The 14,803-nt window shown below is 41.0% G+C and overlaps 1 protein-coding gene across 1 annotated transcript in view; it reads left to right on the top strand.

The window, feature by feature from the left end:
* CSMD1 (CUB and Sushi multiple domains 1) overlaps window positions 1-14,803 on the top strand; it is a 2,028,540-nt gene that overhangs the window by 1,784,491 nt on the left and 229,246 nt on the right. Inside the window, exon 42 of the mRNA XM_084623138.1 lies at window positions 73-261. Coding sequence (XP_084479264.1) covers window positions 73-261 — 189 coding nt within the window. The remainder of the gene's footprint in view (window positions 1-72; window positions 262-14,803) is intronic.

The raw sequence follows: 14,803 nt of genomic DNA, 5'->3' as shown, positions 1-14,803 counted from the left end.
CTAGTCTTAATCTAACTCAGAAAATATCATATAATCTATTTTAGTTTAATATTTATTTCTGTTTTCTTCCAGCTTATGAGTTACAAAACTGCCCAGATCCTCCTCCTTTTTTAAATGGATATATAGTCAACTCGGATTACAGCGTCGGTCAATCAATATCATTTGAGTGCTATCCTGGGTATGTTTTAATAGGTCACGCTGTTCTCACTTGCCAACATGGGATCAACAGGAACTGGAACTACCTTTTCCCAAGATGTGAAGGTAACTTTATGGTGATATCTTAGAGCTCATGCTGCTCTCTTATTATTTTTATTTGTTTTTGTTTACTTTAGCTTGTCCTAAAAAGTGGCACTTTATCATAGGCTGCACTAGTGACAACTCTGGTGAAAATATCAGTTGTAATTCTGTAACCCTCTTAGCAGCAAATTCACATGCCCATTAAAGGCTTGACATTGATGCCACTGAAGTTATGGGAAGTTTCCTGAATGAATGGCACTCATGAAAGAGATCCTCAGAACTGTTGCTGAATTGTTTAATGAAGTTTGTGTTCCTTTCTTGAAGTTCTGCTCCTGTTTCCTTAGTGCCCCAGTGGAATGTGTACTTCATAAACATTAGCGGTTGTTCCCCAGTAGAACTTTTGTCTGAAAGATGAAAGCACAAAAAGGCCTTTGACAAAGCTCCACACAAGATTATACTAAAGGGACTAAGGACTTGAATACACAGTGACACACAGGAAAATTAATCCAGATTAACTAAAGGTATGAATTTAAAGTGAAATCATTAAAGTGTCCTGTGTGGACACGCACTCTGAATTAAAGTGGCCTTTATTTAGTTTAACAAATCCACTTTAAATTCACACCTTTAGTTCAGAGTAATTTTCCTGAGTGTCCCTGTGTAGATCACCCTAAGTAGTCAAGGTGTGAGAAGTAAAGTATTGTCATGAATAAGAAACTGGGTAAGATACAGAAAACAAAGACTAGGAATAAACAGTCAATTTTCATTATAGCAGAAGATTACAATGGGTTCCACAAGGTTACCCATTAGATACCATCTGAAAAATAAGACAGACTTGAATGTTTAAAAAAATACTGTTGTGGGACAGATAAAGTAATTGAATAAATAGGATACGGACATATTTAAAATAATTATGCACACTTTTTAGAGTAATAATCTGTAATGCTGCTCTCACTTAAACGTATCTTTTAAAGAAAGTGGATTGGTGTGTTATTCCCACCTATATGTGCGTTCCATATAGGACCAGTGTTCAGTATATTAATGATGTGGAAAAGTAAGCAATCGGTCAGACAACAAAATTTGCAGATGACCCAAAATTATTGAGGTTAAGCAGGACTGGAAAAGGAATTTCAGAGAGACCTAAGGAAGTTAGATGAATGGACCATTAAGAGTTTTGGAAAAGAGAGAAATCATCATGCTTTAGGGCATAACCCAATCTCTGATTATGGGGAGTTAGAAGGAAACTCTTTATGGGGATAGATTATATTACTTCCTACTGAAAACTCTTGGACTTTCCTCTGGGATAGTTGATGCTGACCAATATCAGAAACAAAAAAGTGAACTATGGACCAATGGTCTGGTCCAGTATATCAATTCCTATACTCCTAAATTGTGAATTAACCACTGTGAATGATGCTTTCAATTTATGTATTTATTTATATTTTTCTGAGTAGTGCCCCCATGCCTGAACTGCAACTGTTTTGTAAGCCTGTATGGGTGCATACATGTTGTGTGTGAGACAGAGAGAGAGAGAGATTGATTTAGGATGAGAAGCTTATACTATTCCCTTATTTTGATATTTAAACTCAATATTGTGAAAACCTCAGCAACTAAAAATTCCAGAGTAGTTAGCCTGAATTACCTCAAATTACTAAAATATATGGCAATCTCAAATGAAACATACAGGAGAAGTGCACATTATTGTACCTTTCATAGAATGCAAATGAACTACAAAGAAACAACACAATTAAAATACCATTCCAATATTAGTAAATGAATTGCTTGGAGAAATGCAAAGCAATTAAAATGACCAACATTTTCTCCCTTTTGACATGCAAAATATCCAGTTGGAAACAGGAAATTAAATAACATTGTGTTTAAACTTCTAAAGGAATGAAATTCAACATTTTTTACCATTATCATTATTTATTATTTGTATGACAATGGTTCCTAGTAAGTAGCTGAGAAGGAGGCCCAATTGTGCTAGTTATTGTACATACATAGAATAGTAGACAGTCCCTACCCCAAAGAGCTTACAGTCTAAATAGACAAGACAGATAAAGTGGTAGGGAAAAGGGTTAAAGCATATAGAGAAAATGATCAATGTGATGGTGGGAAACATCATGTTAATGCCACATTTTTATTTTACTTTTAAATTTAGATGGGGTTTTGTTTAGGAAGAAGAGGGTATTAGCTAGTAGAGAAAAAAAGAAGGGAGAAGGGAAGATTGAAAGGGGGTATTGAGAGAGGGACTGGACAGGAGAGGGAAACGAGGAGGAACATATTAAAGGAAGGTGGGGGAAGGCTGAAGTGTTGATAGCGTGAGAAAGGATGCGGGGGTAAGTTGGAGCAAACATATAGTGAACACAGGGAAGAGAATTCCCAGATTCAAAACTGTAGAAAGCAACCTGATGACATCACCAGTGTCCACCAGTCTCTGCAGTAGAACCTGCTAAGACGATTCCTTGTACTTGTTCTGGCCATCTTTGCTTTCTTTTGCCCCTAGTGCTAGCTGAAATATCTTTCTTTCCAATGCCATATCTTTCCTCCCTGGGATATCTTTCTTCCCCAAGCCCCCGGGTCTTGGGGCAGGTCAGTGTTGCATGGATCCTGGTACCCATGTGAGTGGATGGGTGGATCATCGCTGCTCCACAGTTCTAGGTCCAGATGTAATGGTGGGGGTTTAGTGATTAGATGCTATGTTATACAGTCATTTGCACTGTCCATCTCCCTAATCTCTGAATGAATTAATCCATAGATTTTGACCTTCCCCTACTCAAGTCTTGCCTCAAAACAAAAGCACTCTTTAGATTTGAAGTTGCTCATCTTTTACCCAGCAAAATAGTGATTCATGTTCTTATTTAATTTATATTGTCATTGAAGTTATCTGAGAGGCTGTACAATTTTAAAGTTAATAATTAAAATAAAATGTACCCCAGTTGCCAAAAATATTGAAATGGAAAAGCTGATGAAAAAAATGAGAGCAAAATTATTGGAAAGGCATAGCTAAATAGAAAGGATCTTCACAGAGCCTTGAAGGCAGATACGTATAGAGCCACAATAAAAGATGTACTGTACTCAGGAAGGAATTTTCTTTGATGGGAATAACACACCAATCCACTTTCTTTAAAAGATACGTTTAAGTGAGAGCAGCATTACAGATTATTACTCTAAAAAGTGTGCATAATTATTTTTAAATATGTCCGTATCCTATTTATTCAATTACTTTATCTGTCCCACAACAGTATTTTTTTTAAACATTCAAGTCTGTCTTATTTGTCAGATGGTATCTAATGGGTAACCCCATGTTCCGATAAAACACTTAAACTAGCTATGTTGTCATTTTGAGCTAACATAATGAATGGCGTGATCCTGGATTTTTCTTCACTCCTTCGCTTCCTGAGAGAGACAGATGACTTATTTCCCTTCTTTTTGAATAGTCCTGCTGAATTGTTTTACTTTATGTGCACAGTAGGTAAATGCAGGACCCCATTAAAGTCTAGGCCTCAGGCACAGTTACTTTGGGGTACCTTTTTAAAAAAAACAATTGAACAAAGAGAATTGGCTGAGTAGTAGGACTCAGAGGAAGTAATGGCAGGCTGCCATGCATTGAGCAGCTGCTAGTTGCTATGGCATACACAGTTTAGTTAACATCTGGGCAGCTGTCTAGAGGGATTTAATTGAGAGCCATGGAGAATATATCATATCTTGGAAATTGTTGGGTATTTTTAAAAACATGTAATTTGGTACAATATAATGCATTTTAATGGTCCAATTTTTTTTCTTTGGAAACATCCTTTAAATTCATTTTATAAAACATATAAATTGGATATATTTATTCAGTGGAATATATTGTGTGTTGTATATCAAAACTGAGCATGAATAACATGAGTAATGGAAGTGATGGAATAAAAGAATTTATGAATCAAGTCACTTGATCCCAGGTAGGAGATAGGAGCACTAATCAACACCAGAATGTAACCCCTGGACTCAACAGTCGGGTGGCTTGTAGACACCATTGACTAGGTCCATCTCTTTCTCACAGCTTACAGGGAATGGTTACACAAGACATCCCAGAGGATCCCCTCACATGGATTGGGAAAGGGTGGCTGGATTCCAACCATTGTGACCTATGAGAGAGAAGGTGTCCTTCCTAGGAAGTGAGAGAGTGACTCCAGCCCAAAGTGCATCAATGATGGGATGAAAATAGAGAACTGGGCATGGATTTCTGAATAGCCCATACAGGAGCACACACTAAATGTGGGAAACTGTGAGGGAGATCATGCTTGTGCACTTAGTGTGTGCTGGATGGTGACAGACAGTAGTAGGGAATGCAGACTGGGCCACCTGAAGCACACTCAGAGACCTAGTGCAGTCAGGAGAGGCATCAGGAAAGGCTAAGTTTGAAGAGCCTGCATCCTTCATTTTATCACCCAGCAAACACAGCTGCCAGCTTATAAACCTTAGCCTGGAATTCCACCTTTGAGTACTATGCTGGGAGATAAGGCTGGCACTGATATGAAGAAAGTTATGGTGAGGCTAAATGAGGAGGGTGAAGAGAAAGGAGAGAAAATTGTTCAGAGAAAGATAAAGCTAGGAGAGAGGATGGGATTTTGGCCAAAGAGAGTGTGACATTCCCCTCTGGTGTTATCTGGATCGGTGATCTGCTAGGCCTCTCCAATCTTTGACTCTGGGAGCCAGCCTTACCCTGCTGTGCTGTGAGAACCCCCACTCCTGGGCTGTTCACCCACAGCCTCTGGCATGTAAACTGCTCCCAGCTACTTGTAAGCGAATGACACCAGCCAATATCTCCAGTCCCAGACACAACCCTAGGAACCTCCATCTTGCAGTGTCCAATTATGCCTGCTGGATGCTGCAAGCTTATATAAATTTGTCAATTTAACAAGAAGAAAAGGAGTACTTGTGGCACCTTAGAGACTAACCAATTTATTTGAGCATAAGCTTTCATGAGCTACAGCTCACTTTGAGCTCAAATAAATTGGTTAGTCTCTAAGGTGCCACGAGTACTCCTTTTCTTTTTGCGAATACAGACTAACACGGCTGTTACTCTGAAACCAATTTAACAAAGAAAGTGATATGTACCAGGCTTGTTCTCCCAAGGGGAGTCTCTGACATGCTTCAAACCAAATACACTGCTTCAGGTAGAATAAACAAACAGATTTATTAACTATGAAGGTAGATTTTAAGTGATTATAAGTCAAAGCATAACAAGTCAGAGTGGTTACCAAAAGAAAAGAAAATATAAGCACACAGTCTAAACTTTCAACCCTATTAGACTGGGCAGCAACTAGATTAAGCAGTTTCTCACCTCACTGGATAGTGAAGTCTTTAATATACAGGCTTGTTCCTTAAACCTGGGCCAATCTCCTGTGTTGGAGTTTTGTCTTCTTCTCAGTGTCTTGGTTGCTTGCAGCATAGGTGGAGTGGGAGAAGAGCCCAGTATGTGTCCACTCTGCTTGTTTTATACTCTCAGTCCATGTGCTTGTAGAACACAAGTCCAGGCATGTCTGTGGGGCATTGCTGAGTTTCTCTAAGCAAAGTTGAGCAATTCCCCTGGTGTAGCCTCATTCAGGTGAGTTATCACATTATAGCTCCCTTGCTGGACAATTGCTGTTGATGGGTTGACACCCGGCCTGGAGGTTGGTTATTTTCCTTGCTGTTACCACTGGGGAGCTAATATCTGGCTGATTCCTCAACTTACAGCATGCTTTAGTGACAACTGTACAACACAATTCTCATAACTTCATACGCATTAATGATATACATCTATGGATAGAGAAATTACTTTCAGCAGATCATGATCTTTCCCCTGATACCTTACAAGGCATGCCTTGTATGTAAGATCATGATTATATGAAAATGAGGAATATGGGAGTTACAGTACACTCCCCCAAGGTACAGAATGTCACAGAGTTTTGGACAAATCATGGTCAGAGGAAGGAAAGAGACTGTGGGAACTTGGAAGACTAGTAACCAAGATGTGACAGGGGCAGAAAAATCCAGGGCAAGGTAGGAAGTTTGGAGTGGATCAAAGTATGCGGTATGACAGATGGGGGCAAAGGAAGAGGTTAGAAAACAGGAGGATAGAATAATGGCAAAAAGATACTGGAAGAGAGAAAAGGGAAAGAAAAAATAAATGAATAAAACAGTGGAAGGTGAAAACAAAAAAAAAACCCAAGAAAAAACATGCTTAAGGATAATTGTTTTTTGTTCATTTGTTTTTTTGCAGATGTATCCATTTTCTTACAGATTTTTATCTTATTTAATGTTGAAAATAGAGGGAGGGGAAAGAGGGTGTTACAATCTGGCCCAGTCTTCTCTTCTGGACAGTCACCAGTGTGTTGTAAACAGACTCAAATCATGAGCCCCACTTGCTTCGAAGCCCTTGGGGCCTGGATAGTGCCTGGTCACTGTTCCTAGCTCTGGGTCTCTCAGGTATGCTCTCAGGTGCAAGACCATGTCTGACTCCCTTCTTAGGCAGTGGGACACAGGCTAGCCACTTTAGTCTCAAAGATTTAGTCTCAATCAGGGGTGAAAGTAAGTTAGAGGACTTACCAGCTGGAGTCCTGAGCAGGGGGTGTGGCTTAAACGGAAGAGGCAGGGCCTTAAATCCCCGGGCCCTTTAAATCAAGATTTAAAGGGCCAGGGCTCCAGCTGCAGTAGTGGCGGCTGGGAGCCTGGGGCCCTTTAAATCACCCCTGAGCTACCAGCTGCAGAGGTGACTGGGAACCCCGGGTCTCGGGGGCTATTTAAAGGGCCCAGGGCTCCAGCTGCCGCTACCACAGTGGAGCCCTGGGCCCTTTAAATCACTGAGGACCCCTGGAGGCTCCCGGCTGCCACTGCTAGTCCGGGACTCTGGACTCTGGCAGAGCTTTAAAGGGCCTGGGGCTCCACTGTGGTAGCTGCTGCCGGAGCCCTGATCCCTTTAAATCCCCACCTGAGCCCTGCTCCCCGAGCCCTGGGGTAGTAGCGGCCGGGCTCCGTCAGAGATTTAAAGGGCCCCGGGGCTCCAGCTGTTGCTACCGCCCCAGACCTTTAAATCCACTCCGGAGCCCAGCCGCCACTGCCCCAGGGCTTCAGCAGCAGGGCTCCGGCAGCGATTTAAAGGCCCGGGGTGGTAGCGGCAGCTGGGCTCCAGAGTGGATTTAAAAGGCCGGGGCTGCAGTGGTAGTGGCAGCTGCAGCCCCGGGGACCTTTAAATCCCCACCAGAGCCCCCTCACCCCTACCCCAGGGCTCGGGCAGCAGGGCTCAGGCGGGGATTTAAAGGGCCAGGGCAGTAGCAGAAGCTGGAGCAGATGCTACCCCAGGGCTTTAAATTGCCCTCTGAGAAAGCCGGTCCCCGTACGGCACACCGGCTCTTACCGGTACACCGTACCAGGGCATAATGGCTTACTTTCACCTCTGGTCTCAATTCTCCTGACACCCAGCTGCTTAAATACATTCCTTCAGAGTCAACCTGCCTGTGGGAGCTCTGGTTTCTAATTAAATCATTCAGAGGTAACATAGCAGTAAAGCAAGGAACACTGTCTTAGGAAATGCATTTCTTTACTACAGACACTTTGTAGTAAAGAAATTTCTTTCCTAAACACATAGAGCACACTAGAAAGGTACAGATAGTTTAAAAGCAACAAAACCCAAACTGGAGCAAGAGGGAGAAATTTCAGATTGGATACGTGGCACTGGGGATGTGAGGATGTGACTGTTCAGGCAGGAAGTAGAATACACGCCTGAACAAATTTATTTTTCCAATTAGAGCTTTGAGTTTTGCTGACAAATACTCATGTGCTGCTTTGACAAATTTAGAATGAGTATAGAAATAAATGTGCTAAGATATTATTTCCAGTTATGATGCACTCAACATAAAAAATATATGTACTGTGTGTTTTAACATATATGCAAACATATTCATTAATATATAAACATACCCATTGATACTGTTTCCCACTTAACTGTGTAGTTTTATAGGAAATGTGTATATTGTCAGCTGGTAAAATAATGTTTATATGCACACTTGCATTTGAAGCTGATCAATATTCCACTAATGTTTATTTACATGTGTTGTTGTTCATCTTCAGAATAATTTTGTGTTTTGTTTGTTTATTTTTAGATTACTGATATGAAGAATATTTATTTTGAATCAGATAAAATTGTTGTTATGAAATGCTGTATGCATTTATGCATTTCTTTGTACTCAGTATGAATAATGTGTTTTATTATGGGCTGTGTAAGATTTTATATTACTACCAGCTATTCATTTCCTTGCTTTTAAGTGTGTAGGTTTTTTAAGATACCATGATAGATAAATTACTCTGTTGCTATTTAGTAATCTTAGCTGGTTTCTTAAATGAAATGTATTTTGTTTTGTTTCATCACTGAAACAATATTCTTAATAACAAGTGCTGTCAAACTGTATTCTTTATCAGACTTCTACCTCCTTTGTCAGCATTAATATTATAGAACCATATCTCATTTTACAATAATGGTATTTTAAAAATATTTTGCTATTCCTGTCCTTATATATTGCCTTTTGCGTGAGATAATGTCAGAGTTTACATATAGTTTAACTCCTGTGGTGCAAAGTAGTTTAGTGGGGCAAGAGAAACACTTCAATTTTTTCCATTTTTTAAAAAAAAAATCTTCAAAAATGACAATATTCAGCTTATTCAAAAATTTCAGCAGATCGTCTCAGTGAATGTTATTCAATAACATATGAAAGCATGAGGACTTTTTCTCTTAAAATAGAATGAATGTTTTTATTTATTTTTTATGGCACGTGCGTGCCAGCTCAGGCCAAGCAGCAAAGGTAGGTAGAGGAACATCTATCTTCCCCCGGGTTGTGCATTCGTTTTAGGCTTAAGCATCCGGACGCCTGGCATGGAGCTGCAGTGCCTGCACTAAAGGGCAGAAATATAGGTGCCTAGAGAATTTTTACAGCAAAAATTTAGGCAGTGAGTGAGTTTAGGCACCTACAGTGTCTGCGGATAGCTCAGTGAGGGGTTTGTGAATCACATGCCCCTGATTCTGGGATTTAGGCCCCTAAAGTGGTAGTTAGGCACCTAAGTTATTTTGTGAATCTAGCTGTTGCCTTTTATCGGATTATGAAAAATAATAAGGCATGTTGTTGCTGACATACAGCAGATACCTTAATGAATTGTAAAAATTCCTTCCATCAGGCTGCGGGATTTATAATTTATAAATAATTATTCTGACCCAGCAGAGATCAAAAGATTCATATCTACCATAAAATATAACTTTCATCACAGGGAGAGAAGTCATGAGTGAAATCACAGATTCATATATTTTAAGGCCAGAAGGGATCAATTGTGATCACCAGTCTGATTTCCTTGATAACAGGCCATAGACGCTTACCCAGTCATTTCTACTTCTTCTTTGAGTAGAGTCCCTGTGGGTGCTCCATTTCAGATGTGCCTGTGCCTTTAATCAAAGATTTTTGGTGGCAATGACTATTTGGCTTGTACATGTGCCCCACGCATCCTTGTACCTCACACTGGGAGGATACAGGCAAACCACACTCAGTTCCTTCTCAACTGTCTTCATCCTGAGACGGAGTCTGCTGTGTGACTGTTCTCTTTAGTATTCAGTAATTAATTAGTTAATATTATTTTATAATATCGTTGAAACAGTTAATTTTGTTCTTTTTCCTTTCATGTAAAAGATATTTATGGGTATAGTTAGATAGATTTGAAATCTTTCCCCATTCAGGGCTGAATTTTTGTTATTTTTCTTGGGGATGCTGGCCTCCACAGGATTTTAAAGGTGCCTCTCCTTGCACAAGGCTATTCAGATCAGTCCTGTTGAAATCCTGGATCCTGGGATCCTTCCCCACTGCTAAAGGACTTCCCCCAGGCTAAGGGGAGGATCCACAAGGTCCAGGATCTCAATTAATTATGGGGGACAACTAAAGGTATAACAGGGACAGGAGTGGGGTCACAGGGCTAAACGAAGGGAACCTGACAGGAACATTGAGCAGAGAACCCAGGACAGCGCCCACTGATCCTCGAAGGTGTAAAGAGAGCCAGCGGATGCCGCCCAAAGGAACTGTGCTCGGATGTGTGAGTGGAAGGAGGATCAGAAATAGGCCCCACGGTATCTAGAAACCCTGTCAGCCAGTCTCTTCTCTCTGGTCTTGTAGATAGTCATTTTGGCCAGTGCTAGGAGGAGGTTGACAAGGAGGTCCCACAACTTAGTGGGGCCATGGATAGGGGGTGCGTAGATAAGGAGGTGAGGAGAAAAGTTCAGCCAAAAATGCAATAGGATATCTAAGAGGAGCTGGAACAAGGTGAAAGGCATTCTTAATGCCTCCGCTGTTTTGGAGAGACTCGTATTCTCAGTAAGTGCAAGATCTGCACTTCCTTCAAGGGTATATCCCTCAAAATAGGGAAATTAAATTTAAACTCCTCATGATGGAACAAGCCTAAAGACAGGCTTTGGATCCAGGGGCAGGGGACCTGCCTGTACCTAGACCTCCCAATACAGCTAGTGCCCAGGCCACATCAAGATCTCTGTCACTGAAGGCTACTTAACACATGTAGGTGGTAGTGTGGCATTAATTGCTTCTATAGCACCAAAGACCTTAGAAAAAGTAGTCTTGACATTTGCCTCTATGCAGAAAGAGGCAAAGACTCATCCTCAAAGAAAGCCTTAGTCACCAATGCACAAAAAGGCTGTGGAGATCTCAGGTCCCAAGGGGAGTTCCACGGAGGCTCTGAGTGATTCTGGTACCACAAAGGCAGGGAAGTTCTCAAAGACAGACTCAATGCCTAGCTCACATACCCATACCTGGAGCTGTAGAGACTCTTCCAAGGGGAATTCTAGTCTCATCCCTGAACATCTGTCAGTCTCATCAACATGGAAGTCAACTGATGGAATCAGAGTCAACTCATTCCCTTGCCAGTCGCTTGGTGCCAGCTACCTTGGAACCAAAGCCGTCTTCCACATGTTCTTGCTCAGCCATCTCTGAAGCTGTGGGTACTGCAAGAATTTAGATACTCTAAGGCCCTAATAGTATCTTTGGAGCTGGAGTACCCTCTGTTAACTGGTACTGGATTGTTATCTACACCAAGATTTACTTTGTCACTGACCCCTCCGCCCCATAATCTAGAGTACCATACTCACTCTCATCTATAATAAAAGCAGAACAGTTATCTCTCTCCTGCCATTGGAGTATGTTGAAAAGGATTCAAATCTCAGCACAGGTTTCCCCTCTCTGCACAAGATCGCATCATAAGAACAGCATACTGGGTCAGACCAAAGGTACATCTAGCCCAGGATCCTGTCTTCAGACAGTGGCCAATGCCAGGTGCCCCACTGGGGATGAACAGAACAGGTAATCATCAAGTGATCCATCCCCTCTCACCAATTCCCAGCTTCTGGCAAACAGAGGCTAAAGACCCCATCCCTGTCCATCCTGGCTAATAGCCATTGATGGACCCATCCTTCATGACCTTATCTAGTTCTTTTTTTAAGCTTGTTATAGTCTTGGCCTTCACAACATCTTCTGGAAAGAAATTCCACAAGTTGACTGTGCATTTTGGGGAGGGATTCCTTTTGTTTGTTTTAAACATGCTGCCTATTAATTTCATTTGATGACCCCTAGTTCTTGTGTTATGAGAAGGAGTAAATAACACTTCCTTATTTATTTTCTCCACATTAGACATGATTTTATAGCCCTCTAACATATCCCCCCTTAGCTGTCTCTTTTCCAAGCGTAAAAGTCCCCATTTTATTAATCTCTCCTCATATGGAAGCCATTCCATACCCCTAATAATTTGTGTTGCCCTTTTCTGAACCGTTTCCAATTCCACTCTATACTTTTTGAGATGGGGTGACCACATCTGCACATAGTATTCAAGATGTGGGTGTACCGTGGATTTATAGAGAGGCAATATGATATTTCTGTCTTATTATATAGCCCTTTCTTAAAGATTCCCAATATTCTGTTAGCTTTTTTGACTGTCGCTGCACATTGAGTGGATGTTTTCAGAGAACTATCCACAATGATCCCAAGATTTCTTTCTTCCCTAGGGAGAACTTCGAGTGGTATCAGATAATTTAGAAATTAGCATTTTATATGTATAGCTGGGATTATATAAATTCAGGGTGGTGACCCTTGCAGCAATAATACCTTCATTAGATTTAGGATATTGGTTTGTGACCCTTGACCTACAAGACACACATTTTCATGTCACTATTCATATTTCACACAAGATATTTCTTCATTTTCTAATCAACAATGAACACTACCATTAGTGGGTGCTCCCTTTTGGCCTATGTTCTTCCCTAAGCCTGTTCTCAAAGACTCTGTTGGTAATTGCTGCCCACCTATGTTCTCTGTGTATAATTGTTTTCCCATACCTGGTAATTGGTTGATCAGGGCAGATTTTCATAGGAAGTATTGGCAGCCATTGTCATAAATATAAAGGGAAGGGTAAACCCCTTTAAAATCCCTCCTGGCCAGAGGAAAAATCCTCTCACCTGTAAAGCTTTAAGAAGCTAAAGGTAACCTCACTGGCACCTGACCAAAATGACCAATGAGGAGACAAGATACTTTCAAAAGCTGGGAGGAGGGAGAGAAACAAAGGGTCTGGTCTGTCTATATGCTGCTTTTGCCGGGGATACAACAGGAATGGAGTCTTAGAACTTGTAGTAAGTAATCTAGCTAGGTATGTGTTAGATTATGATTTCTTTAAATGGCTGAGAAAAGAACTGTGCTGAATAGAATGACTATTTCTGTCTGTGTGTCTTTTTTGTAACTTAAGGTTTTGCCTAGAGGGATTCTCTGTGTTTTGAATCTAATTACCCTGTAAGGTATCTACCATCCTGATTTTACAGAGCTGATTCCTTTACTTCTATTTACTTCTATTTCTATTAAAAGTCTTCTTGTAAGAAAACTGAATGCTTTTTCCTTGTTCTCAGATCCAAGGGTTTGGGTCTGTGGTCACCTATGCAAATTGGTGAGGATTTTTACCAAACTTTTTCCCAGGAAGTGGGGTGCAAGTGTTGGGAGGATTTTGGGGGGAAAGACATGTCCAAACTACGTTTCCCAGTAAACCCAGTTAGAGTTTGGTGGTGGCAGTGGATATTCCAAGGAGAAAGGATAAAATTAATTTGTACCTTGAGGAAGTTTTAACCTAAGCTGGTAAAAGTAAGCTTAGGAGGTTTTCATGCAGGTCCCCACATCTGTACCCTAGAGTTCAGAGTGGGGGAGGAACCTTGACAGCCATAAAGATGATATGGTCTCTTTTGCACAGAAGAGGGGGTCTGTTTTGACTCTAGTACAGCATTTGGACTTCATAGGAGCACCCCCCTTATGCAGTGACATGCACAGCATACCTCCCTTCCAGCAGATTTCTCGCACTAATAAGTCTTATCTCAAGGATTCAGGGACGTCTTCAAGTAACAGTAAGAGATTATCTTCAGCCTCTGGGAGCACATGTCAGTTTGCATCTGTGCAGCATGCCCAATTACATCTCCTAAGTCTCCTGTGATGTCTTTCAATTGTTTATAAACCAAGCAAGTACAATACAGGGAAGTTAGTGTCTGTTTCCCAATGGATTGTACAGTCACTCAATTGGTGGAAGGACCCGACCAAAACCTGTGCAGTTGGTTCATTCTTTCAGAATCTTTCCACCATAGCGATAGCCTAGTGAAGAGGGCTTTAAACTAGGTTTGATGGGGGCAGGATACAAAAGCTCACAGTTAAGTAAAACACATGGAGACATGGGAGAAGGTTTAGAATTTGGGGGGAGCGTGGGCCGTATAGCAGGAATAAGGGAGAGATAAGAGAGAAAATGGAGGGGAAATCAAATCAGTATCTTAGATGACAGTATACTAATGCGAGAAGTATGGGGAATAAGCAGGAAGAACTAAAAATGCTAGCTAATAAACAGAACTTTGACATAGTTGGCATCACAGAGACTTGGCAGGATAATACACATGACTGGAATATTGGTATAGAAGGGTACATCTTGCTTAGAAAGGACAAGCAGGGGAAAAGGGAGGAGGTGTTGCCTTATATATCAAAAATGTACACAGCTGGACTGAGGTTGAGATGGAAATAGGAGAAAGACTTGTTCAAAGTCTCTGACTAACGATAAAAAGGGTAAAAAACAAGGGTGATGTCCTTCTAGGAGTCTACTACAGACCACTTAACTAGGAATAGGTGTGGATGAGGCTTTTTATAAACAACGAACAAAATCACAGAAGTTGGTGGTGATGGGGGACTTCAACTACCTAGACATCCACTGGAAAAATAACACGGCAGGACATAGATTATCCAGCAAGTTCTTGGAATGTATTGCAGACAATTTTTTTTTTATTTCAAAAGGTGGAGAAAACCACTAGGGGAGAGGCTGTTCTAGATTTGTTGAGAATTTGAAACTGGTTGAGAATTTGAAAGTGGAAGGCAGCTTGGGTGAAAGTGTTCCCTTTAACCTCTGAGGGTAGGACAAGAAGCAATTGATTTAAATTACAGCAAGAACTGTTTAGGTTAGACATTAGGAAAAACTTTCTAACCATCAGGGTGGT

The sequence above is a fragment of the Lepidochelys olivacea genome (genome assembly GCF_965140295.1).
Source record: "Lepidochelys olivacea isolate rLepOli2 genome assembly, chromosome: 3".
In the NCBI taxonomy this organism is placed as follows: Eukaryota; Metazoa; Chordata; order Testudines; family Cheloniidae; genus Lepidochelys; species Lepidochelys olivacea.
The sequence above is the reverse complement of the archived record's forward strand: the minus strand, read 5'-3'. Positions and strand labels throughout refer to the sequence as shown.